The 26,000-nt window shown below is 42.4% G+C and overlaps 1 protein-coding gene across 2 annotated transcripts in view; it reads left to right on the top strand.

Annotated features, from left to right (window-relative positions):
• The window catches only part of si (sucrase-isomaltase (alpha-glucosidase)), a 67,376-nt gene extending 53,749 nt beyond the window's left edge, over positions 1–13,627 (top strand). For both annotated transcript variants that reach the window (XM_056611095.1, XM_056611096.1), the window contains 8 exons: positions 5,029–5,177; positions 6,240–6,324; positions 6,457–6,513; positions 7,894–8,018; positions 8,525–8,613; positions 9,937–9,986; positions 12,053–12,223; positions 13,343–13,627. In XM_056611095.1, the coding sequence (XP_056467070.1) occupies positions 5,029–5,177; positions 6,240–6,324; positions 6,457–6,513; positions 7,894–8,018; positions 8,525–8,613; positions 9,937–9,986; positions 12,053–12,223; positions 13,343–13,420 (804 nt within the window). In that variant the 3' untranslated portion in view covers positions 13,421–13,627. The remainder of the gene's footprint in view (positions 1–5,028; positions 5,178–6,239; positions 6,325–6,456; positions 6,514–7,893; positions 8,019–8,524; positions 8,614–9,936; positions 9,987–12,052; positions 12,224–13,342) is intronic.
• Positions 13,628–26,000: the final 12,373 nt, after the last annotated feature.

Raw genomic sequence — 26,000 nt, 5'->3', positions numbered from 1 at the left:
GATGAATAGCCAAGGAGGAAGGGATGGACATGGATGAATGGGGAGGAAAAATAAAGAAGGACCGTGGAAGGTGGATCGGAAAGAAGGAGAGGAGGAGAGATAGAAATAGGAATCAAGGTCTGTGTATGTGTGTGTGTGTGTGTGTGTGTGTGTGTGTGTGTGTGTGTGTGTGTGTGTGTGTGTGTGTGTGTGTGTGTGTGTGTGTGTGTGTGTGTGTGTGTGTGTGTGTGTGTGTGTGTGTGTGTGTGTGTTGTGTGTGTGGTGTGTGTGTGTGGTGTGCGCATGTCCCTGTTTTTTCTTTGTGGCAGAAGAACAAGAGCGCGAGTGAAAGAAGGCTAGCGGTTAGCTGGCGATGACATTGGGTGTGATAGGGGCTGTGAGAACTGGGACAAGACCCAACAAGCTATATCCACTGGGGATATGTTTCGGGGAGGGGGGGTGGAAATGGAGGTGTGTGTGCGCCCGGCCAACACTGATCACGGGCGTGTAAAGGTTGAGCGAACACTACTTGATGTCGCGATGTGAGGCAAGGTTGAGTGCGTACTGTCTTCCATTTTGTGTGTGTGTGTTTTTTTTGGGAGGAGAAGGACGCGGAAGAGGGAAGACTTTATCGTAATAGCCTTCCTTTTGCTACTACGACGTGTTCAACCTCCCAGTCTGCCTGACAAGACATTTGGACAACAAAGCACTGACTCCAAACCAGTAAAAACATACAGCCTACAAGGTCGAGAGAGAGCGAGGGAGAGAGAAAGAGACAGAGAGAGAGAGAGAGAGAGAGAGAGAGAGAGAGAGAGAGGGATGAACTGAGGGAGAGATGAAGTGGGGACAGAGAGAGAGGGAGAAAGCGATAGCGAGAGTGATGAAGTGGGGAGTGAAAGGAAAGAGGGTGAGGGAACAAGAGATAACTTTTGCAGAGTCATTCACTCCCAAAGCTCCCGTCACGCCTGTGTGTTACTTTGCCCTGGGAGAACTGCACAGACCTCCAGATAATTTCTCCTGACTCTCACTGCAGCGCACTGTCCACAGTCGCCCCGCGCAGCACCAAATTAATTGGACGGGATGCATTGTCCGCCAAGTGGTAAATTCCTCCAGTGTACTCCAATCAGATAATGTTATATGGCTAGTCATCTGATTCGCTGCACGTGTTATTGTTCGCCCGGGAGGATTTTGTTTAACTTTATTTTTCAATAGAGGAATTGCATTTTAAATGGGACCCCTTAGGTGCTGATGTTAATCCGGTTGTACATGAAAACATAAGACAAACAGCAAATGGAAAAAAAACACAGAAAGAGGGGCCGCCATCTAAGGACAGGAAATTGAAGACAACAAACTAGCAACAGTGCTAGAAGTCTCTGAGTGGTGGAAGTACCTCGGGCTCCTCCACTTGTTCACCCAGACGTTTGAGGGCACCTTAAGAAGCCAATGCCACAGATGCAGAGGTCAAAGGTCACAAATTTGGCACTGAGCAAAACATTGTGAGGTCGATGCATACAGAGAGAGAGAGAGAGAGAGAGAGAGAGAGAGAGAGAGAGAGAGAGAGAGAGAGAGAGAGAGAGAGAGAGAGAGACAGAGAGAGACAGAGAGAGACAGAGAGAGAGAGAGAGAGAGAGAGAGAGAGAGAGAGAGAGAGAGAGAGAGAGAGAGAGAGAGGATGGCAGGTGCCAGGCAGAAAAACTATTAGAGTGAGAAGGAAAACGAGTTGAACATAAAAGGTGACACATACAGATAACCTCGTTTTTTAAATGAGTCTATGCTAGCATATCTTTGCATTTTGGTGTATGGATTGTAGATGTGTTTACGTGCAAGGCTGCTTGAGTGTGCAGAGGTGAGCTCTGTTTGAGTGTGTGTGCGTGTGTGTGTGTGCGTGCTTGGGTGCTGTTTTTGAGCAATGTTTGTAGCAGGGCTATTTGCTAGGGTAAACAGAGCTATAAATACAAAGTCCATGAGAAGGCCCCCCGTCTTATCTTCCCCTGCTCATTTCATCACGCTCCTTTTCCCACTCCTTCACGCCCTCATTTCCTTTTTTTTGGCCAAAAATATTATTCAGCTTGCCTTGACGACAGTGTTGAGTCATGATTTGCGTGTTGAGTTGGTCGTTGACGCCCTTGTTCACGACTATCTCTGCGTGGGCATGTGATTTCAACACCACGATCCAACCTTGGGATGAATTGGGATGGGACTTTAGGACAAATGATTAATGAACACACACGCAGGAGAAGTTGCAGAGCTGTATGTCCAGCTTTGAGCAGTATTCAGTGACCTTGGGCATATCCTCTTCCAATCTCACATCTTAATACTTCTGTATCTAAAGTTGTCAAGCCGGGGCTTGAATATACGAAATATCAAATTGATAGGGATGAGGGCATGTTTAGTCGCGGTGAAGACATTTTTCTTTTTTTTGGCTTTCCCTCAGTGACTAAATGTCAGTTTGACATTGAAACTTGAGAACCACTGTAGACACACTTTGATCGGTACGTTAATGTGATGGACAGTGCCTTGGTCAACTTTGTTTCATGCCGGAGTACAATTTTATTTATTCATTCTAAAAGTACGTCAGACAAATTTAAGAAACCCGCCAGAGAAGGCTAGAGTTTGAAGAATCCAGTAAACCCACCCATCGCTTCTGGCCTGCCTTCAAGGCTACTCCCCCAAAACACATGACCAACTCGCTCTCCAGCCTTCGGGAAGATTGAAATTATCGGAGAGGCTTCTAACAGGCCTGCGACAGCCACAGATACCAGCATTTGATTTATTGATTGCTGTAAAGAGAATTGCAACAAATAGGACAAATGATGCCTCCAAAATAAATTGCCTACCCTACCTTTATTGTTGGGCATTCGCAAAAAAACACGTTTAAAATGGTTGCCCACACTTTCTCATTGTGTACAAGTTGTTGTTGTTGATGTTGTACATCTCATGCCATTCCACATGATCGCATCATTAATCAACGATCACAGTGAATCACACACAAAAACACACTCCCTCAGACTTTCACAGTTTTCTCACCTAATCAATCCCAACTTGCAGAATCTGCTTTTTTGTTCCTTTAGTTTAAGCGACACAGCAAAGCAGCAAGGCTTGTGGGATAAAACGGCCGCGTCTGTGCACTCACAGTTTACCACATAATTACAATCCTGTAATTTCCCATAGAAAATGAAATTATAATGTGGTTAACTCCTAAGGTCAGGAGATAATGGAAATGTTCTTTCTTCTATCAATCACAATCTACTGTTGGACCCTGCTTAGTCACCACCAGGCCATGGTGGATCATTATCACCCAAACCTCACCCGTTTCCAGCTTGAAATAGACAGATTAATTGCCGTTTTCGTCCAGGTAGATTGAGATGGGGCCAGGACACAGACACACACACACACACACACACACACACACACACACACACACACACACACACACACACACACACACACACACACACACACACACACACACACACACACACACACACACATACACAAACACACACAAACACACATACCGCCCCCAAACACACAGACACACACACACATACCCCCCCCCAGACACACACACACACACACACACACACACACACACACACACACACACACACACACACACACACACACACACACACACACACACACACACACACACACTCAAACGCACACATAAATCATCTATAACAAACTTGAGGCAAAAAACAAATCAAATGATCCGATGCTCAACCAAAGTTTGCAAAAACACATTTGGACAAAGGAGCTACAGAAGATCAGAGTGGGTCGAAACACATGAACGCATGAATGTGAGTGTGTGTGTGTGTGTGTGTGTGTGTGTGTGTGTGTGTGTGTGTGTGTGTGTGTGTGTGTGTGTGTGTGTGTGTGTGTGTGTGTGTGTGTGTGTGCCTACGTTTGTGTGCACTTGTGTGTCTTTGTTTTTCTTCTTTACAAGTGGAGAGAGTTGTCCTCGTGAGGCTTGATCTAAAAATGACTTAATACTTAATCTAGATCGGCCCAAATCTATAAAAGTGGAGTACATCCTGTCCTCTTTCTCTATTGTCCCTAAAGGGGACAAGGCAGTTGTCGACAATTAAAAATAACACTAGGTATTTGGTCAGATGAAAAGGGCTACAGTCCATTATCTCGACGAACCAGTTATTCTTCGGCATGACAAAGCGCTCCGAGTACTGAAACTAATTGACAATTTTCACAGTGTTGCTACCAGGCATTGCAATGGCCTGATTAACCCACATCATGAAATTATTATTTTTTATTATTATTATTCCAATTATAATGACTTTCTGTTTAGTGGACCTCACCGAAGAACTCCCGACTCTCGACTCAATAGATTAATGTTCTCACTTTTCTGAACATGACAATATTGAATGTGAATATTGAAGGTACAGCCCCTTGCATTGTCTGTGTTTCTCAAGCCAAAGCAGGCAGCCAAACCTTCATTACCAAACGGTCAAATTAATTCAACTAATATCTACACCTCTGTAATGTGTAAATGGTGAGTTCCAAGTGAAACGATGTGTAAAGAATGATAATGATGGGCATTCTCCAGATTTCCAATGCTATGTTTAGTAAAAGGAGACAACCTTTTAGTACTGTGGTATTGAGAGCAGCCACACAACATGGATTTTAAAACAGTCCTCTCTGCAGTTCTGATGGTCCATTGTTGTTTGACATGCATGTTTATGGGTTGAAATTATAAGCAGAATTGAGGAGGAGACCTCGGGGAAGACCCAGGACTAGGTGGAGAGATTATATCTCAACACTGGCCTGGGAACGCCTCGGGATCCCCCCGTCAGAGCTGGTCAATGTGGCCCGGGAAAGGGAAGTCTGGGGCCCCCTGCTTGAGCTGCTCCCCCCGCGACCCGACCCCGGATAAGCGGATGACGATGAGGATGATGAGGATGAGGAATTATAAGCAGAATTGTCCAACCAAGTTTCTAAATTCCTAAAGTAATTTCCACTTTTTCACTGGTAGATGAATTTCCTGAAGTCTGCATATAATGAGTTCTTCTATTTCTATAATGTCATCAACAGAGACAGGACCCAGTTTCATGGAACCGCACCTTTGCTGAGGCGTCCCGCGATGTCCTGAACATTCGCTACACTCTCCTGCCTTACCTCTACACACTAATGTTTGAGGCCCACACCTCTGGAAACACTGTAGTGAGACCACTCCTGCATGAGTACGTACAGTCACACACACACACACACACGCACGCACGCACGCACGCACGCACGCACGCACGCACGCACGCACGCACGCACGCACGGACGCAAGCACGCCCACACACACACACATTCAAACATATAGGAATGAACACCTTCACATACATACATGCATGCACATGGCCATGCACATACAAATCTGTGCACACATATGCATGCGCATGTGTGGATAAGTGTGCACGTGCGCACACTTATCCACACACATGCACACATACAACCATAACCTCTTAGTTAACGTTGCTGCTGTAGCATGACATAGAATCACCTGATCACATCATGCATTATCTGGAATGGATGTTTCATGCTCGTCTTGCAGGTGAGATAACATCTGTATCGTCCTTATCACACAGACACACACACACACAAACACACACAGACACACACGCACAGATCCAAATCACATTTGTATGCACAATGTCACGTACGTCAGAAGTCATTCAGGCCGGTGTTTTGCCATCTTTCCATTTCCACATGCACTATACACTCCATGTTATACCAATGCTAAACCTCTAGTGTATGACCTAGCTAAGGTTAGGTGACTCATGAAGACAGGAGATATAGATAAAAAGACTGGGAGTGATATACGTTGAGTAAATAATGTGGAGGATGTTGCTATCTCTTGGCGCGTACATTCATAACCCTACTTTTGACAAGGTGAAATCATAGAAAGTGAATAGAATAATGTGCCCAGATTTTCCTTTAATAAACTTATTCAAGGCCTTGAAATGTTAGCCTTGGAAGGAACATGAACTTTGTTTTTCTCTTGTAGAGTTATGCAAGTGGATTCATAGCTCCCCTTAAGTCAAACATTAAAAATGATGTTCACATAGTGTCACATAGCCTAGTGTAATGAGCTGTGGGTTGCTAATGAATGCATTTAACCTCCTGTCTGGTGCCTGGAGAAATTGCTGTATAAAAAAGAGGCAACCAAAAGAAGAAGTAACTCTTTTCACAAAAGGTATGAGGTAACAATATTACAGGGTGCATGAACGATATAAAGGTATTATTTTTGGCTTTAGGTTTGTTGAAGATCGGGCAACATGGGACGTCTACAGACAATTCCTCTGGGGACCTGCCCTACTCATCACACCTGCCATGGAACCGGTACACACACACACACACACACACGCACACACGCACACACGCACACATCCACATCCGTATACACACATCAAACATACGCACACACATCCAATTAATCGTGCATTCCTTGTTATGCTTCCGTCCATTTTCCAGGGTGTAACTAATGTGAAGGCTTATGTTCCGGACACCCGCTGGTATGACTACCACACGGTGAGTCCACAATGCTGACCCTCCCAGTATCTACAGAAGCCATCATGGATTCTGGCACGCACGCACACACACACACACACACACACACACACACACACACACACACGCACGCACACACACAAATGGAACTTCCCTCAGCTCGTCTAATACATTGATAGCATAACTCCCCGGCCAGATACAGGACGTCGTTGTAACCCTGATCCCCCCTGGTTTAATTAAATTAATGGAGGCTCATTCTCAGCAGTACGTCGAAGGACAGGACAGTTGTCTTTGCGCCGGTACTCCATTTAATAAGGGTGTCAACTTTAAAGCTTCAGAGACACTATCCGTGACTATATCTTTGTATTTTATGCATAAGATATCTTTGTATTTTATGCAAAAAATATGCAAGCAAAATAGGACGATTTATTTTTGAATTAAAGTTAAAATGGCGGTAATGGTTGTGTATACAGTATAAAAATGTTATTTGATGCATGTGTGTATGCATAAAGAATATGTGTATCAATAGCATAACAGTTTTTTTCCAATGAAACATCTTTGTTCTATAACCAAGGTATGACGATATCATAAAATCAGACGAGAAAGTGCTGGACTTTCTTTGGCTGCCAGGTTAGGCTTTCATGGTCAATTAGAAACGTGATACCTTGAGAGCTCTACTCTCATTTCCAGTATGGGCTTATTAAAGGATGTTATGAGATCATATCAACCTTTGATTTATCCTCCTGTTTTCTCACTGCACTATATCACAGCCGAACATCAACAGTAGTGAAACTGACCCTATCTTTTCTACTGTGCTGGCCAGGAACACACGTATAAATAACCCACTCTCCTTCCTCTATTCATCTTTGATTCATCTGATTAAGTTCAAGATGAATGAGTTGAATTTAGGATAAATGGACGATGCTTGATCCATGAAATATCGATGCATATGCATATTCGATGTACAAACCAGCTGCCTCAACAGCAATACATTTTTCCCGGACTTCTGCTGAGACATTTGCCTGCATCAGAATCACATTGCCATCCCTTCAGCCTCATTCAAGCCGTGGGAGACCCTCTTCCCCAACACGCGTCGTTACTCTGCTATTTACGGCCCAACAAAGCATGAAAACAAACTGCAGCAACGCTTACAAAAGGGTTGAGTCGAGGGATGACTTCAGCCGTGCGCAGCCCACACTGAGCTCGGAGCCACTGGAGTAACGAGGAATATTAAACACAAGTAGACAGAACGAAGGAAGGGTGCCGGATGATACAGTGTGTAGAGTCCTGTTGGCCCTACGTAAAAAGCGACTAGTGTATTTGCTCTCGTGCCGTCAAAGGTTTATAAATATGCGATTAATTATTATTTAATCTTTTTATTGTTATTGTTCTAATTTTTAGGCAGAAGTATTGCAGGTTCGTGGCAAGATGGTTACCATGCCAACACCTCTGGACCACATCAACCTTCACGTGCGGGGAGGTTACATCTTGCCCTGGCAAAAAGCAGAGAATAACACAAAGTTTAGGTTAGTGCACTCCCTCACACAAACACACACCAACAAACGCATACACATGCATACATACACCATTTTTTTTTACACTTTTACTCATTGCCCCTTCTATTAAAACTCAATTGAGAATGTTTTTGTGTGGCTGTGCATGCATGTCTGTGTGTGTGTGCGTGTGTGTGTGTGCGTGTGTGTGTGTGTGTGTGTGTGTGTGTGTGTGTGTGTGTGTGTGTGTGTGTGTGTGTGTGTGTGTGTGTGTGTGTGGGGGTGGGGGTGTGTGCGCGTGTGCTTTGTGTATTTTCCTAAATGAGAAGCATTAACTCTAATGTACTTTGAGTGGTCATAGTGACTAGAGAAGCACTATATAAATACACTCAATTTACTATAATTTACCAACATAGCTCTCTGCCTCTCTCTCTCTCTCTCTCTCTCTCTCTCTCTCTCTCTCTCTCTCTCTCTCTCTCTCTCTCTCTCTCTCTCTCTGTCTCTCTCTCTCTCTCTCTCTCTCTGTCTCTCTGTCACAGTCGACAGAATCCTTTAGGCTTGATTGTTGCGCTGGATGATAGTGGATTCGCCCATGGCTCTCTTTTCTGGGATGATGGAGAGGGAATAGGTGAGTGGTGAATACCTGCACACACACACACACACACACACACACACACACACACACACACACACACACACACACACACACACACACACACACACACTCAATGCACGCAAATATGCATGCTCGAATGCATAATTGCGGAAAAAAACACAAACATACACACACAGGTGATACAAAATATGAAAACAATGGGACACACAAACACACCCATGCTTGGACACATATAATTTATTATACCTCCAAGTGTGTTGAGTACCAGTAAAGAAAAAATCCTGTGGACGGCAGCTAGTATTTGCTGCTGTCAGCTAGTATAAGCTGACGTCAACTAGCTAGCCTGTTAGCTCATTATGAGAAGTGAACATTTGTCTTGGGTTGTATATCAACTTCAGGGTGAGAAGGCCGGGGCACATTTAATCTCGGGTGTAAGTTGTCTGCATATTCTGTGTTGCTATAGTTATCACAATGTTCTATGTTTATGTTTAGACAGAAACATAAAAATCCCTCTTGATTGATTGTACTTATTGTATGTAGATATGCAAACCTACGCACACACTCACACAAACACTAAAGCACAAACACACTCACATCCACAGTCGCACTTCAGCGGCTGGAGTGCAGTACAATGCGCTCTTTAGTCTTGGCAGTGTTTGTGTTCAGATAAAGAGAGGGAGAGGGCGAGAGATGACAGAGGAAGGGAGTGACAGAGGCTATTACAGTAATTCTCTGTGTAGCCGCATGGAGATACGCTCCCTCCATCAGACCAGCTCTTTCATCCCAACTCCTCTCTTATCTGACAACCCCCCCATCCTCTCCCCCCCCCCCACACAAACACACACACATGCACACACACACCTGCTTTTGTCTCTTGTGTTAGGCTGCTTTTTATGCTGAGGTGCTCCCTGTCACCTTGTGTTTGCTTCCACTACCACTCTCGTTGCTGGAGTTCACCGCAGTGGTTATCAGGCTGTTACTGTGCTTCAGACAGCAAGTCACTCACTCACTAACCCCTTCTCTCCCAGCAAAGCGCTTCAGTCACCGCCTCATTCATAGAACTCGAGCAACACGTCTTGCGCATTCGACATCGCTCATTGCAGGGACGGGCGAGCTAATTCGCCACGGTCATGTCCTCATTTGTTGGACCGCCGCTTTCAGACCATGGCAACCATTAACTCTCATTAGCACATTCACCCTCCTCTTTTATCGTGAACCCTCTTGCACGCTTGCTCATCCTTTCTTCCTCTCCAAGCCCCGTTTACTTTTCAATTGACGTCATTTCATTTAATTTCCATCTAATTACTCTTATTTTCTTCTGCCGTCTCTCTCCAGATACGTACGAGGAGGGCGCTTATATGTTGACCGACTTCACAGCAAACTCGGTGAGTTCAACCTTCTTGTCTGTTACGACCATCATACAGCTATCTCAAGGCAGGGCAGATGAGAGGGAGGACTGTGCCTTGCTCCGGGGTGAATTGTAGAGCCGCGGTGGGAGATGTCAGAGACCACCATTAGCAGAGACGCTATGTTTGACCCCGCTGCGTTTCGTCTCCACTTTGAGTTTTGAGGCTGTTGTTGTTGTCGACTTCACAGCAACTTCATGTCCTCAATTCTCTTTTGGTTTATTTCCTTTTGTTCCATGTATTTGTGCCTAAAAAGAAATGGCCATGGCATAGTCAGCAAAAAGGGTAAATGTTATGTTGTTGTGTTCTGTGGTGCTATAGCCAAGGCTCATGCCAAACCCAATGTTCACCATGGGAACAATTTGATCTCTCTCCGGACGTCGAGATTATCAAAGCACAGACACTACCCGGGCCTCCATGTGTTTCTTTGCCAAACACAGGCACACATACACACATGGGCGCGCACGCACATAGCCTCATCACCCCTAGCCAAACATCTGTGGCTGTCTTCTGCCTACCATCAGACTCATTCCAAAGCAATTTCACACAGGGATAAAGCACACAGGCCTTCTGACAGCCAAGATGAGAGCGAGAGAGAGAGGGAGATAGAGAGAGAAAAATTTGTATTTTGGGGTGTGTGTGTGTGTACGTGTGTGTGTGTGTGTGTGTGTGTGTGTGTGTGTGTGTGTGTGTGTGTGTGTGTGTGTGTGTGTGTGTGTGTGTGTGTGTGTGTGTGTGTGTGTGTGTGTGTGTGTGTGTGTAATGGGCAGACGTGAGAAGATAAGTTGGGCAATGAGGCCACTGCTCTCTGGCAGATTACTGAGTTGTTTGCCATTTTGGGTTCAGTTGTATAGGCAGTTCATGAGTGCTTTTGCCGCTGAAAGAATCGTATACAGTCAATCATTAATTATACCATGGCCGGGGTGAGTAGTATATTCTGATTGGCTGGAGGGCTGTTGATGGACTTTTGATAACTGCACAGCCATGAACGTAGTCGTAACATGATAATAGCACAACAGAGTTCGCAGAGTCTCATCACTGCTCCCTCAACTAATGCTCAACATTCCCTCAACTTCACATGAGTTGGCCATGAGCTTAAATAACCCTGTTAAATCATAAAATATTAAAACTACCAATCTATACAAATCTTCACAGTCATCGTCAAAAGTTATGGGCAACCACAGATCTGCTGGTCCTCTGACACGGTGATGCTAGCTCACAAATGCATGTGACATTTGCCCACAGAGTTGCTAACTACGATTACGTTTTGTGTAGTTTGTTTCAGTCCACGATGCAGTATTTATTCAGTTTGTGAAATTGGGCAGTCTATAAAGCAACGTCTGCATTCCATATGAAGCATGTTAACTGATTACATTTCAGGCATTATTCAAACCCATATACGTACATATATGTCTCTGGTCCGATATTTTTTGTGTCCAGGAACAACAAATATTTCAAGCAACAGGATGTACATTTGAAACAGAAAACACCAAAAATATGAATCAACACCTATTTTAAGGATTCACAAGTGGCCATGGTATAAACTGGATAATCCACTCGGTTATTGTGTGCGGTTATTGGAAAATAATGAAATTTTTGTAGGCAAACCTTTCTTAGCCCCCCTGTCATCATTATCTTTCAATTACCGCACACCGTTACTTATACCCAGCTTTCTAGAAAACTTGATTGCGATTGGTAAATAATGGCACTAAGCGGTCTGGTATTTTTGTATAGCAGAATGCTGCTATGGACACTATTTCCAACCGTAGAATCGAAAAGATTTTATAAATAGCAGTAGAAATTCAATAATTAATGTTTTTTATACTTTGCCTCAACTGATCGATTTCTTTAGGAACTAGCCGAGTAATAAGCGGGATATTGCAAAGTGAGCCAGTCATTAACCCAAAATAAAACCCTGACCTGATCATCCCTAACATGATACCTCAAACCTTTCCCGGTAATCTAAACAGCATCTTCTCTCTCTCTCTATCTCTATCACTCTCCGCTCCTACAACATCCCACTTGTTTCTTGCATCCTGCTGCAGAGCAAGCTGACCAATCGGGTGCGGTACAATGGCTTGGCCCCGGCTGACCGGCTGACCCTGGGGGTGGTGAGGGTCTGGGGAGCGGGGACAGTGAAGGTGACGCTGGTTACCCTGACCGACTCCAAGGGGATAGTGCACAATCTGGTACCGGATCATAACACGAGCACGCAGGTGAGGGGGTCTGCCTTCATACCAGTATAGTAATTATCATTCTGATTCAGATTATTATTAGTAGAAGCAGGAGTAGTAGCAGTTGCAGTAGTAGCAAGGCAGCTAGGAGTACAAGTAGTAGTAGTAGAAGCAGTAGCAATAGTAGCAGCAGTAGCAGTAGTAGTAGCAGTAGTAGTAGTAGTAGCCGTAGCAGTATTAGCAGTATTAGTAGTAATGATAGTAGTACTAGCAGTATTAGTAGCAGTATAGTCTTTGTAGTATTTGGGTTACGGTTATTGTGATATTATTAAATGTATTAATGTATTTATTAGAGCTGTCAGTTAAACGCGTTATTAACGTCGTTAACGCAAACCAAATGTAACGGCGTTAATTTTTTTATCGCGCGATTAACGCAATAATTTAATTAAAAAAAAAAAAAAAAAAAAAAATAATTTCTTTGGCTCAAAACAAAGAAGCAGTAGCCTGACTGCTATGTTCAAATGACATTTGTTCAAAGCAGTCGTTTAATGGCTCTTTTTTTTGTATCGTCCTGTTTTGATCAGTATATGCCAATGTTGTTATCAATAAAAAATCATTTGCCCAAGGCAAGCCGATGCACTTCACCATGTTGCTAAGAGAATTAAAATAAGAAGAATTATGGGACAAAAAAATCAAGGGATATATAGCATAGAAAATAATTTGTGATTAATCGCGATTAATCATAGTTAACTATGACATTAATGCGATTAATCACGATTAAATATTTTAATCGCTTGACAGCTCTAGTATTTATATATATCTGTATAGTGTGTATCCCAATTGGGATTGTGTACAAATACACTTATTTGCAGCATGGAAGTAATATCTACAATGACTACATACATATTAGATATAGAGACAGACAACAGACAACAGACAGGCGGTTGATACTGCAATGTAATATCCTGTGTGTGTGCGTGCGTGCGTGCGTGCGTGCGTGCGTGCGTGCGTGCGTGCGTGCGTGCGTGCGTGCGTGCGTGCGTGCGTGTATGTGCGTTACAAGGTGTAAATACAAATATGTTGTAAAGGAACAGTGCTTAGTTTTTGATCAAATCCTCTCTCTCTCCCCCTCCCCCTCTCCCTCCACCTCTACCTCCCCAGGAGCTGAAAGTAGACGTTACAGCCATAGCATTCCATGTAGATCAGATTTTCACAATGGAGTGGAAGACCAGCCTCTGAACAGAGCAGAGAAGAAGCAGTGGCTTTTAACATTATACCGTGTACAATCAATTTAGCAATGTATATAAAAAACAAAAGCACCAATCTTATTTTGGTGAATGCCTTTGGTTAAGAAATTGTCTTTGTCTGAAATTGTTTTTCTTTTTGTGAAATGGTGTCCTGAAATGTTTCACTGTATTGAGGACAAATAAAATCAACATAAAATTGTATATGTGCTGTGTACTGTATATGGCATCTACCTCATATGCATTACAGTTGGATGGAAGGATGGATAGATAGATGGATAATTGAATATTGGGGACTGCAGCTAAAGACTAGTTATTACGGTCTTCACCTGCAGGGATCTGTCTACCTGTGCCTTGTCAAATCTCATTAACCACACATAAAATGATACAATTGTACATTATTACGCCGCCTGCAGTAAATGTAATGATCTAATTTTAGCCGTGGGGACCTTCAATAATTTTCCCCTGGAAGGGGCAATCTTCTGGGAAGAATTTACAAGGAGGTGACTGGTGAACACAAGTGACGGACACAACACACGCCTCTGTGTCTGAATGTTAATGTGTACGTGTGTTCATGTGTATGTGTTCGTTTAACAGTCATTTAACCGTATGAGAGAGAGAGAGAGAGAGAGAGAGAGAGAGAGAGAGAGAGAGAGAGAGAGAGAGAGAGAGAGAGAGAGAGAGAGAGAGAGAGAGAGAGAGAGAGAGAGAGAGAGAGAGAGAGAGAGAGAGAGAGAGAGAGAAACATAAATATCTTTAACCAAGTATATTATAAAATCCATCCCTGGTATACTAATAATATTTACACATATGTGCTTTCATTAAACGCCACGTCATGCAGCCAGCCTTTACCTCCAACTTCCATCATTCAGAGATCGATGGGCTCGCGTTTCCTCTCTTATTTAGTGTGCTGCGCCACCGTGCCCGTCTGGCAGGCATTGTGCTATTGAGTGAGCTGCAATCACAAGCATTCTTTGTTACAGTACAGACTGACGGATTTAAGTGTGTCGCTGATGGACGGAAAACAACAAAGGGGTAAAGCAACATGAGAGAGCAGCAAAACACTCACATGAAAGACAACGTTGTTTGTGAGAGGGTTGCATTTTCTTGCATGTGTGCTCGTGCGCTTGCTTTTGTGTGCATGCGTGTTTGAGTGTACTCCCCTATACTAAAACACAGTCCTGTCGGTGTACTTGTCACAACCCGGGCCATTGCCTAATTCCTTTTGAAGCCCGCCGACATAAAACTTTGAGAGCCATTTTCTTCATCGTGTTGGTTGACTTCTCGCGACGCAGCGATACGGATATTGGGCGGTCACAAACTGCTCCCCAGATTCTCACGTGCAGCACAAAATATAAACAGTCACTGTGCTTGAGATCTCGTCTCTATTATTCCCAGTGTGATAACAAAGTGGTGGGTGTGTTATTAACATGGCAGGGTATTATTAGGGCTGTGCCGTCACAGGCTTATCCCCGATCCCTGGTTAATAGCCCTGGGGTGCCGCTAAGTGAATTCCACTTTCAACATGAACACACGGCCTCCTGCGGAGTGCCGCACTCACAAGCCATCATTTATTTCTTTGATGTCACGCAAAGAACAAAAAACATCCACTGTGTCACAGAGGGGGGACTCTGCTCAAACTTTGAGGATTAGGATTGTTTACGTTTCCACCTGGAGGTGGAATCATATTTGTAGGGGGGAGGGGTGGGGGGGAACACTGAAAAGGGATGGAGGGGGGCGAAATCACTCAGCTTAGGCAGCGCCTCGAAGACTCTTTATTTATCTTCGCTGAAGAACGTGCGTCTGGCCTCGGAGCACCTCCACTGGGTGTGTTGTTTTGTCTGTTAAAGAGACAATGGGGGGGCTATGGGTCTATGGTGATGGAAATCTATGTCTGTAAAGAAAGAAAGAATAGCTCTGATTCACTGATAGCATTTGTGGGTATTCAATAAGACAGGGAAAGAAAATATAAACAACAATGTAGGTTAATTTTCTATCCGAGACTTTAACCTTGTTCCGTTCGACACAAACACACGTGCACAATCCTCCTGCATCATGTCATATGTAGTGCTCTCTGATGCCCACTAAATAATACCTATTCATACTAGACTTCTCTGCCTCTCATAAAACCGGCCAGTCATGATAAAAAAATCTTTAAATACACATTCACGTAGGCACCTACTCACCCAATCAGTGTTTATGTCAAGCCAGATTGTCATAAGGTTTGTCGCATGTTGAACATTCATTTCAATCTGTTTGACCCTAGTTTTTCCACAGCAACACAGTATTCATGCATATTTCCATTATAAATACGGGGGTTTATAGCCTCGTGGGATCATATTAATTTCGCTAGCTCCCATTCCAGTTCTTTATTCAGATCTGTCTGGCCTCCAGTACGTTGAAGCTTATCCAAAAAGTTTCAGTCCACGATGCAAGGAGCAGCGCGGTCTACCGAATTTCAAAAACAATTGCGGCGCCCAAAGAAAGCAATCGAAGGAGCAATCTAAAGCGTGTTATCTTTTAGACTCAGTAGTGATTTTAAAACATTTCGATGGTATGCTTTTCGCAGAGGAGACAATTATTTATTTTTACTTCCGACCAGTTTTGGGAAGAAATTAAAAACAGAGACGCAGCGTCACTGTTTTTTGAACAACGTAAGGCTGTGCCCATATTAGGTCATCAATTGCTACCGAACTGAGGGAAGCTACCTTGAATAACTGGGAGGGAAGAAGTTTCAAAATAAGTTTAATCTTGAAGGAATATACGTCTGAATGTAATCTTACAGAATTCTATTTATGGAAGCATTTATGTTTTCAGTGCTATGTTTTATGTACAGAACAGCACAGACAACGTTATATTGAGATTTTAAGCGAGTGGTTAGCCCGTAACAAGGTCATTTTCCCAGCCTTCTAGACATTAGCGCATGCTGTATTCTGTTAGATGGAAAAAATTACAAAAAACCTCTCTCTGATTGGCCATGTGAATATTTTGACACACAAAATTTTTTATTGGCAACGCTTTATATAAAGGTCATTGTAATAAGCCTTTGTTAATAGGTAATAAGACACTTATTATAAGCTTATTAACATTAATTGGTGTTAATAAGACTATCTATTAGTGTTAATAATGACATAATAAACATGTTAATTGTGATATTATAAGAATTTCATAAACCACTTATAAGAAACGTGTTAACTAATTATTGATTGCTTAATAATATTAAGAATAGTCTTATGAGTTTCTTATAGTTGTTAATAAAAGCATTACAAACCCATTTATTGAGTCTTACTAACTGACCTATTATGTCATTGTTAAAACTTTACTAAGCATTTCTTTATGCTTATTAAGGTTAATAAATCCTTTATTAAACTGCTAATTATGCATTTTGCAGGTAGCCTACGGGATCTAAAGCGGTAAAAATGCTTATTAAGGTTAATAAGTCTGCACATGTTGAGCGAGTGTGATCTGTTTTGTGCCTCATTTAATATATCCTTTAAAGGTATTTATTTTGAAGGTCGTTTTAAACCGGAAAATCTGTCTATGCAAGTGGATGACAGCTTGACGCATATGCTTGATGAAGTGTTTGACGAACGTCTGGAGAACATGTCGAAATCGTCGGCACGAGCACCCAAGACCAACAACTGACAGACAAAAGACAGGAACAAGCACCGATATATGGATAAGAGGAAGAGGTCCGAACTGGAGGATGACTCTGGTAAGTTTAAGAATGTAATGCTATAGTAACAGTAGCTGGTTCTAGCTAGCTAGCTGTTTGCGGGAGCGTGTCTATGTTCCCCGGGTCCTATGTTCCCCGGGTCCTATGTTCCTCGCTTTTCCCAAAAAGGGTCCTATGTTCCCCGATATGTATGTGACCGGGGAACACACAAATGCCATTTTTCAGGCTTTGAATAGTCGTTGGTTTTTCCGAGCGAATTTTAGAATACTCGTTCCAGAAAAAAACACCATCAAAAACAACATTAATAATCCCTATATACTCCCTGGAACCGATTTTGACAGTATCTGCATATTTTGTTGAAGATTTAATAGCTTTTGAACGTTAATTAGTAGGCCTAAGTAGGTTGAAGTTCCTTAGTTTTTCCCCGTGAAAGCGAACAGCTGTTGCTCCGTTCCAAATCAGCTGTTCTCTGCCATCTCAGCCCTTACGGGAGCTTTTCAATTCATCCTGGAACGTGCATCTTTTCAGGGAATTTGTACAATAAATCCATAACAAATGCCGAATATTGATTGTCTTATTTGTCCATATTATATCCATTATATTGACCGGGTATTCCCAAGACGCTCACGCTCTGCAGCAAGTCACAGTTGATTGGCGCGGCGCTGTACAGCGAATGTAAACAAACAACTAAGCTAAGGTTTTAAGTTACTTTTTTTACTTTTCCTCCAGAGATCCCGCTATTGTTGTGTTATAAAGTAAAGGGAAACAAAATATCTATTCTTCCTCCACCTCTCTCGCTTCTCTGCTTGGTGTCGCTGACGCTTATAGTTTGCCTCCCTCGCTCTGGTTACGTCACGTACGTGAAAAAAATAAATAAACAAAGCTCTGAATACTGATTTAAGCTTTGAATACTAATTTTCCGAACGAGTATTCGAATATTCGAATAATTCGGGCCAGCCCTAGGGAACATCGGACCCTTTTTTAAAAAAAATGGTTCTATGTTCCCCGGTCTGTTACTTTTTCCACCATTACTGCCAAATTCCGGCCGAGATAACTACCATTGCATGTCTTTACCTTTTGAGGAAGAGGGAGAGACGTCGGAGAACCTGACGCAGTCTATTCATACGCCGGTAAACAAACCCCGATAAGCCCAATCCCTACGAGAGCTCCCCGCGCTACGGCCATCCGGAGGCGCACAGAGCTTTTGGCCGTGATATTATTATACAATTATATTATATTATATACTATTATATAAAGAGCTCCGGGAGTCGCAAATGGCAACAATCACTTTCTCCTCCATGCTGCAGTTCACCCCGGACTGCACTGCACTGAGTTGGCCGGTTGAACGCTGATTGGCTGTTACGTTACACATGTCACTCAGTGGCCACGCTGTTGCACGCCGATTGGCTGTCATCACGCGGATGTCGCGTCAAAGTTTAAATATTTGTAAAGATTGATAGATTGCGGGGAACATAGGACCTTTTTCCCAGAAAAGGGTCCTATGTTCCCCGCTTTTCCCAAAAAGAGTCCTATGCTCCCCGGTATGTATGGCTACAGGGGAACATAGGACCCTTTTTGGGAAAAGCGGGGAACATAGGACCTTTTTTTAAAAAAAGGAACATAGGACCCGGGGAACATAGGGATGACCCCCTGTTTGCTAGCAAACTTTTTTGGCTTAGATTACTTTCTTTCAGAGGCTTTGTCTAACGTTTAGCTTATGCTATCATATGAAACTAGGTAACCAAACGTATCTAATTCTAACAGGCTTAATGCTTATTATAACCTGTCTTCTAACTGTCTATTGTGGTCAACGTTCTTTGTGTTTCTTAATACAGTCACAAGAATTCCCAACCATCCCCTGAGGCCATGGAGAAGCCGGACTCAGATTTGTGTAGTCCGTTTTTTTAAAATGTTGATGTTAAAGAATACATTCTGATGTTTTTAAAATTAAAAAAATATATTTTTTTCTAAAGATGTGCTTCACAGCCATAACATTGTATTGACGATATATGTATTTTTTATTTAACATTGATAATATGCAGTAGCCTACTCATTAACTGTTATTAAGTGTGTATTAAAGGACTTACTAAACTTAATAAGCATTGTTCCCGCTTTAGATCCCGTACCTGCAAAATGCATTATTCGCAGTTTAATAAAGTACTTATTAACCTTGATAAGCATTGTTCCTGCTTTAGATCCCGTACCTGCAAAATGCATAATTCGCAGTTTAATAAAGGACTTATTAACCTTTATAATCATGGTTCCCGCTTTAGATCCCATACCTGCAAAATGCATAATTGGCAGTTTAATAAAGGATTTATTAACCTTAATAAGCATAGAAAATGCTTAGTAACGGTTTATCAATGACATAATAGGTAAGTTAAAAAGAGCCAGTAAATGGGTTTGTAATGCGATTATTAACAACTATAAGAATCTCATTATTATATATAAGAACATTATTAATGTTTTTAAGCATTCAATAAATAGTTAAGAAGTTTCTTATAAGTGGTATAAAAGTCTTATAATCTCACAATAAACATGTTTATTTTGTTACATATATATGTGATATATATATATATGCTATGTTAATAACAATATAATAAGGTTTCATTACATATTAACTAAGGCTTATTACAAGACAATTACTTCAATTTGTAAAATAAGGTATAGGCCATGCCAAATGCAAATTGACAAATGTATCAAGGCCCTCTGTGTTGGCTCCAACTGTGAAGGAATTAAGACTATTTTCTAGGTGTGAGTCTCTGTGAATAAATAAGGCCAGACGATTTCTGAATGAACCAAGTTTTAGGTTGTTAGTTGTACTATCTGGCAGGGTGCACATGGAGTATTAAACATTGATGGATGGCCACATGCACACATCCGTCTGAATCCCATCGAATACACCCACACCTCACATGGTTACACAAACATCCTCTACAAATCGGGAGTAGGCCACGCATGGTGAAATAGTGATTTACCAATTGGCCAGAGCAACCATGCAACAAATTTCTAAAATATCACTGGAAATACGGGCCGGTCGGATTTCATCACTTTCAGATCAACGGAGCCAGTCCAACAACAAGCAGTTTAGAACTCTGAGGATTAGACATAACGTTTGATATGACCAAGCCAGAGACTATAGATTCTAACCAAGTGCACCGGGTTCAGGAAGACATACTAAATAGGACTCGGGGATCGCTCCGTTTGAGATCACTGGAGGTTAAAGTCTCTGAGATCATCCAAAATAGCTCTGCTACTACTATAGTTAATGTAATTTACTATACAGGGCCTGTTCAATTGGTTGGAGCAAGAAGAATATAAGGAACCTTTCGTGTCAACAGAGGTGGTGGTGAGGATCTGTTGGTTCACATACAGACAGATGCATGATTCATTCACATTTCACTCTGCCCTTTTGACAGCTGGCACGTCATGTTGCTTACGTAAGCTGTATCTAGGCTACATTTGAATTTGAATATACAGCACAAAGCAGCACCAATGTAGCACAAGGTGACACGTTAAGCATCACCGATAGGATTACAAAGGTTACAAGGCAAGGAGGTCGAAAAATAGACCCAGCAATGCTTGGTTTGCTTTGTTGACATTTCTAAGGACACTCATGACAATCCATCCTCTTTATTTTATAACACACACACACGTACGCCGAATGCATGCATGCACACACACACACACACACACCACAGCCCCTTGGTATTAATGTAAGTATAATTTACAAGTCACATATTTGATCGTGCACATTGATCATCACCTCTTTCAGCTTATACCTCAAATGAGTCAATCCTTAGGGAGGGTCCACATACTGTAGGTCAAAGTCACCCTTTCCATTTCTAGATCCTCGAAAAATCAAAAGAGACCAAAGATGGGAAGAAAGCTCTGCTGTTAACTGTGTCTTGCTAGAATCATTGGGTTGCCTTTAAAAAGCATACTTAAAAAGTACTAGAGACTAATTAGGCTCTCACATTTAAAGAAACTCTTGATTTTATTCGTCTGACCTTTAAGGGGCCTTAAAAGTCAGCCAGGAGGCCTCCGGGCTGGAGTTTGAGAGGGACAAGAGTTGTTGGCCACAGAACAATCTCTGGGATGATGATGAATCAGGACTGATGGATGGCAGGGGGGGAGGGCGGTGCAGGGGGAGACGAGACAAGACAGAGAGGGATGATGAGAAGGCGAGGGCTGAGTAGGAGGGTGGGGAAGGCGGGCTGAAGGGAGAACCCGAGTGCGACAGAGCGTCCTTCTCACCATAAGAATGCTTCTGATTGAGGTTTGCTTCTCCCAACAGATGAAACCCGACTTTTAATCACCGCCTCTGTCTGTCGCTTCCACTCTGAGGGGCCCGGGGCCCCTATCAGAAGGACAGCAGTAGATGATGGAAAATGGTTGGAGAGAGAGTCAAAACATGGCGGGATTAAATGGACGCAAAGGGATGTGAGAGAGATCTACAGAGGGGTGGATAGTGCAATCATATCCTAGCATTTACATGCTGATGGTCGTGAAAAGAATTCGTGATTACATAGAACTCTACTAAAGCTGTAATGTCCCATGTAGTTAGCAAACAAAAACTTGGATTGAAATGATTGCTAGAATTTTTCTTTTTTTACATGAAAGGAAAAATGTAATGATAAACTGCTGTTCGAAATCCTTTTTTTGTGGCCAGGTATTATTGGCATTTTACCTGCATCTTACCAGCATCGGCAAAATTTGCACCATGCTTTTTGATGCAAGACAAAAGAGAGGCAAGACATTTTAGCAAAAATATAAGGCGTGTGTGTGTGTGTATTTATGTGTTTCAATTGAGTAAGTGAGGAAGAGAGCGAGAGAGAGAGAAAAAAAGAGTCTGCCTCTTACTTACATCCTGTCGTGGTACGGTAGCAGTTCTGCTGCAGACAGGAAGTCACTGCAGAGGATTATTAAAACCGCCCAAAACATCATCAACCAACAGCTACCTACCATGGACACCATCTTCAACTCCCGATGCTTGCAGAAGACACACAACATTATGAAAGACTCATACCACCCGGCCAACTATCTGTTTGAACTGCTGCCCTCAGGGAAACGTTACAGGTCCATCAGAACACGCACCACAAGATTCATAAACAGTTTCTATCCCAAAGCAGTCACAATACTTAACTCTGACCTGAAAAGAGTTTTAATCTGTGACGTCCACATGTAATGCAATGATCAGCACTTTACATATTTGTACTACTATTTTAAGGCATACTATTATTATTTATTTTATTTATTTATTTTTTTACTATTTTTTAGGCATACAATGGCACTAAGTTAACAGTATAGTGTTCGACGACATGAATGCAGTGAGTGAACGAAATGTTGAATGTATTTTCTTTCTTTATTTATTATTTATTATGTTACCTTTTTAAATGAGATCAGTACGTGAGTGCACTGAATTTCGTTGTACTTCTGTCCAATGACAAATAAATATATCCTATCCTATCCTACTCTCACACACAGCCCTCTGAGCTGTAAAGACAGATTTTTGACATGCAAAAGTGATTACTTGTAATGCTTTACAAAAGGACACCATGACACTAAGAATCAAACCAGCCACATTCTTATTGCTGCATGTCTGCTCGACCTCCTGAGCTGCGTTTGAGTACGCGAGTGCAACCGAAGTGTTTCAGTGCCATGTCAAATCTGTGTGCCGTCTCAGAGAGATTTGTCCACTTGTGATAAAAATCTGGGGACCAGGTGGTACGTTAAGAGAGCTGCTTCACAAAAGGATTAGAGAGCACAGAATGGGGCCTGCCTTTAAAAGGGTTAACATAATGTAATTGGGAGTAAGTCACAAAACCGGCCGACATATACAGAGCCAGAGATAGAGAGAAAGACAGACAAGTGGATGAAAAAATACATATATATAGAGAGACATAAATAGAGACAGACAGGCAGAGTAAGAGCAAGATGGCAGTAAAAGCAAAATGAAACGCTACCTTTGTACTGCCAAAAGAAAAGTAGTTTAGGAGATAATTGTTTGAACCTGACTCTGAGGTCCTGTCTAAATGACTAAGACTAAGCTTTAGCCTGTAATTCTCTTATAATTACCCGACAAGGAAAATTACACGGTTCGCTAATGTGCTGCATTTTCCCTCTTTCTTTTTAGAGCTGAAATGTACTTTGAAGAATCACATTCAAGTAGGCCTACCTTGTTTTGGTAATAGAAAAATAGATGTGATTTTCCCACTCAGTATAATCAGGTAAAAGTAGGGTTATCGTTCAACAAGATCGCAATCTTCACTGTGACAATACCACTATTGCTTTTAGTGTATTGTTATCTGTTTATCCCATTAATATAATTTCACAAAGTTGTCCTTTTGCTGTTTACTCTTTATATAAACTAATGAAAAAAAGCACATGCATGTGTGTATGTCTTCAACACAAAAGGTCTCCTTCCTTTGCCTCCAACATTGTCTGCATCAACCGCCTCCGTGCTGCGTCTGCACCTCCCATGTTTAACCTTTACTCTGCCCTCGTTTGCATAAACTCTGCAATCACATTACACACAGTTTAAAGCACCTAATTGTAATCGAATGAGCAATTGCTTTTTTAACTTTACTCCACACATGATATCAATAAATAAACAGGGGAGCTGCTCTTCTTCTTTTGTTTTCCGACGCTATGTTGTGTCGTGCCGCCGCCATCTGCCTGTGGGCCATTGCTGAGTCAGAGCTTGAATCAAGCGTGGGCATCCAGTGAACTACATCCATATGTTTATTGTCATTTGATTAATAATGGGTCATCATGTAAAGCTTTCAAACATGTATGTGTGTATGTATGTGTGTGTCCGTGTATGTATGTGTGTGTAAGTAGTATGTGTGTGCGTGTGTGTGTGCGTGTATGTGTTTTTTTTTGCTACATAGTCAATCAATCAAATCAAATCAAATTTATTGTCATTTTGTTGATTGAACAACAAAACGAGAAGGCGTTTCTCACGGATCAAGATCAAACATACATTTCAAACCAACAAACAAACAAACGTCCCAATGATGAATAAATAAATAAATAATAAATAAAGTCCAGTGAGAAGATCTGGGACGCTGGTGCATTGAGCATCCTGACAGCTTGAGGTAGGAAGCTGTTCCGCAGCCTGGTGGTGGAGCATCTTAAGCTGCGATAGCGTTTCTTGGAGGGTAGGAGCTGAAAGAAGCTGTTCAGTTTGTTTACGTCCACCCCGTCTCTGCTGCTTCCTCCTCCGGGCAGTTGCAGGCACGGTGTCACAGTGTCCGTTAGTATCCTGTGTTTGCGTAGTATGTCCAGATGCCAGTGATGTTACTCACTCTCAATGTCCTAATGTTTAATATTGTTTCCCTGTCATAAACTATGTTCGTAGGACGTCTCACACTCAAACATTCAATCTCAATCTCACAGATCTCAAGAGGGGCCGCTGCGACTGTGCGCGCCGCCAGTTAGTCGCCCTGGCAACGAGTTTACTTCCTCGTCTCCTATCCTGTTCCTAATTCCTCCTCTCAATCTTCTTTTCCTCTGTATTGTCTTCTTTATCAGAGTTGTTGGTATGAAATCCAGTTGTTCGGGTGATAAATCAACTGTCTGGCAAGCGAGTTGAAGCTCCAGAAGGTCCGCTCTAGCGTAAGTGCGTCTCGGTGGATTTGGATACGTGGTGACCCCAGCAGAGAATAAACCTCCATAACTTGATGAAGAATGGCTTTTGAATTCCTCCAATGCAGATTTGACAGTATCCATAAGTCATAAGAATATTGTCACGATTTAAACTCGACAAAAATGTGAAAAAGTAAATTAAATATGTAATAAAGTAGCCTTTCAATGACGAGTCGCTCAAACATAGGAGCGCCCCGCATCTCATTGCCATTGCCATTGCCATTGCCAGAGGACCGATGCAAGTTTTTAACCAACAGAGTGAGGTCCTTTTTGGGAAGTGAGGACATTTTGGCCGGTCCTCAGTTTGTCTTCATTGAAATCACCTCCTAAGGCTATATAGATGCTGTCCTCTGTTTTTCTCAAAGGTCCTCATTTTGGGTCAAAAATGAGTTTTTTACTCCTGTATTTTAACACACTTTTGCTCTCTGACCCACCTACGGTCGGTCTTCGGTACTGCACCCATATTTTTCTCTGACCCACCCTAGAGTCGTTCTTCGGTACTGCACCATCAAGGGGAGGGGCCTCCCCCCCTGCACGTGCTGCTGCCTGACGCAACAGAGGTGACTTAAAATAGTTCATCAATCCAATAGAAGTATGAAGAATATCTTCCCGGTGGCGTAACGGGGAAATCAAGGTGTCCTTTGACATCTACGTTTCAAGGCAATTGCAACGGTGCCACACATGACCATATTTGAATATGTTTCGGGGTAGTAATTAGCTGTCGATTTTGGAGGCCTTAATCAATATTGATCAGCTATAGATTTGCTCCCCGATGGAGATTTTTGACAAATGACATGTGGTTTAGCATCTACACGTTGAGCTGAGTCCAATGAGACCAAGCTCCACCTTGTGCCACACAGAGATCATGTCCTAGACCATAGGTGTACCATGTAAAATACAGGGGCCATGTAGTGTAGGGGGCCGTGTAGGGCCGTGGAGTGTCATGCTTGGTGTCATTGGACTCAGCTCAATGTGTAGATGCTAAAAAACATGTCATTTGTCATAAACCTTTATCGGGAAGCAAATCAATAGCTGGTCATTATTGATTAAGGCCTCCAATTTCGACAGCTAATTACTACCATTAAACATGTTTGAATATGCTCATGTGTGGCACCGTTGCAATCGCCTGGAAGCGTCGATGTTGAAGGACACCTTGTTCGCCCTCTTACGCCACCGGGAAGATATTTACATTCTTCTGATTGACTAATGAAAATATGTGTCAGGCAGCAGCAGTCCAGGTGCAGGGGGG

This window comes from Gadus chalcogrammus, chromosome 16 (genome assembly GCF_026213295.1).
Source record: "Gadus chalcogrammus isolate NIFS_2021 chromosome 16, NIFS_Gcha_1.0, whole genome shotgun sequence".
NCBI classification, from domain to species: Eukaryota; Metazoa; Chordata; class Actinopteri; order Gadiformes; family Gadidae; genus Gadus; species Gadus chalcogrammus.
The sequence above is the reverse complement of the archived record's forward strand: the minus strand, read 5'-3'. Positions and strand labels throughout refer to the sequence as shown.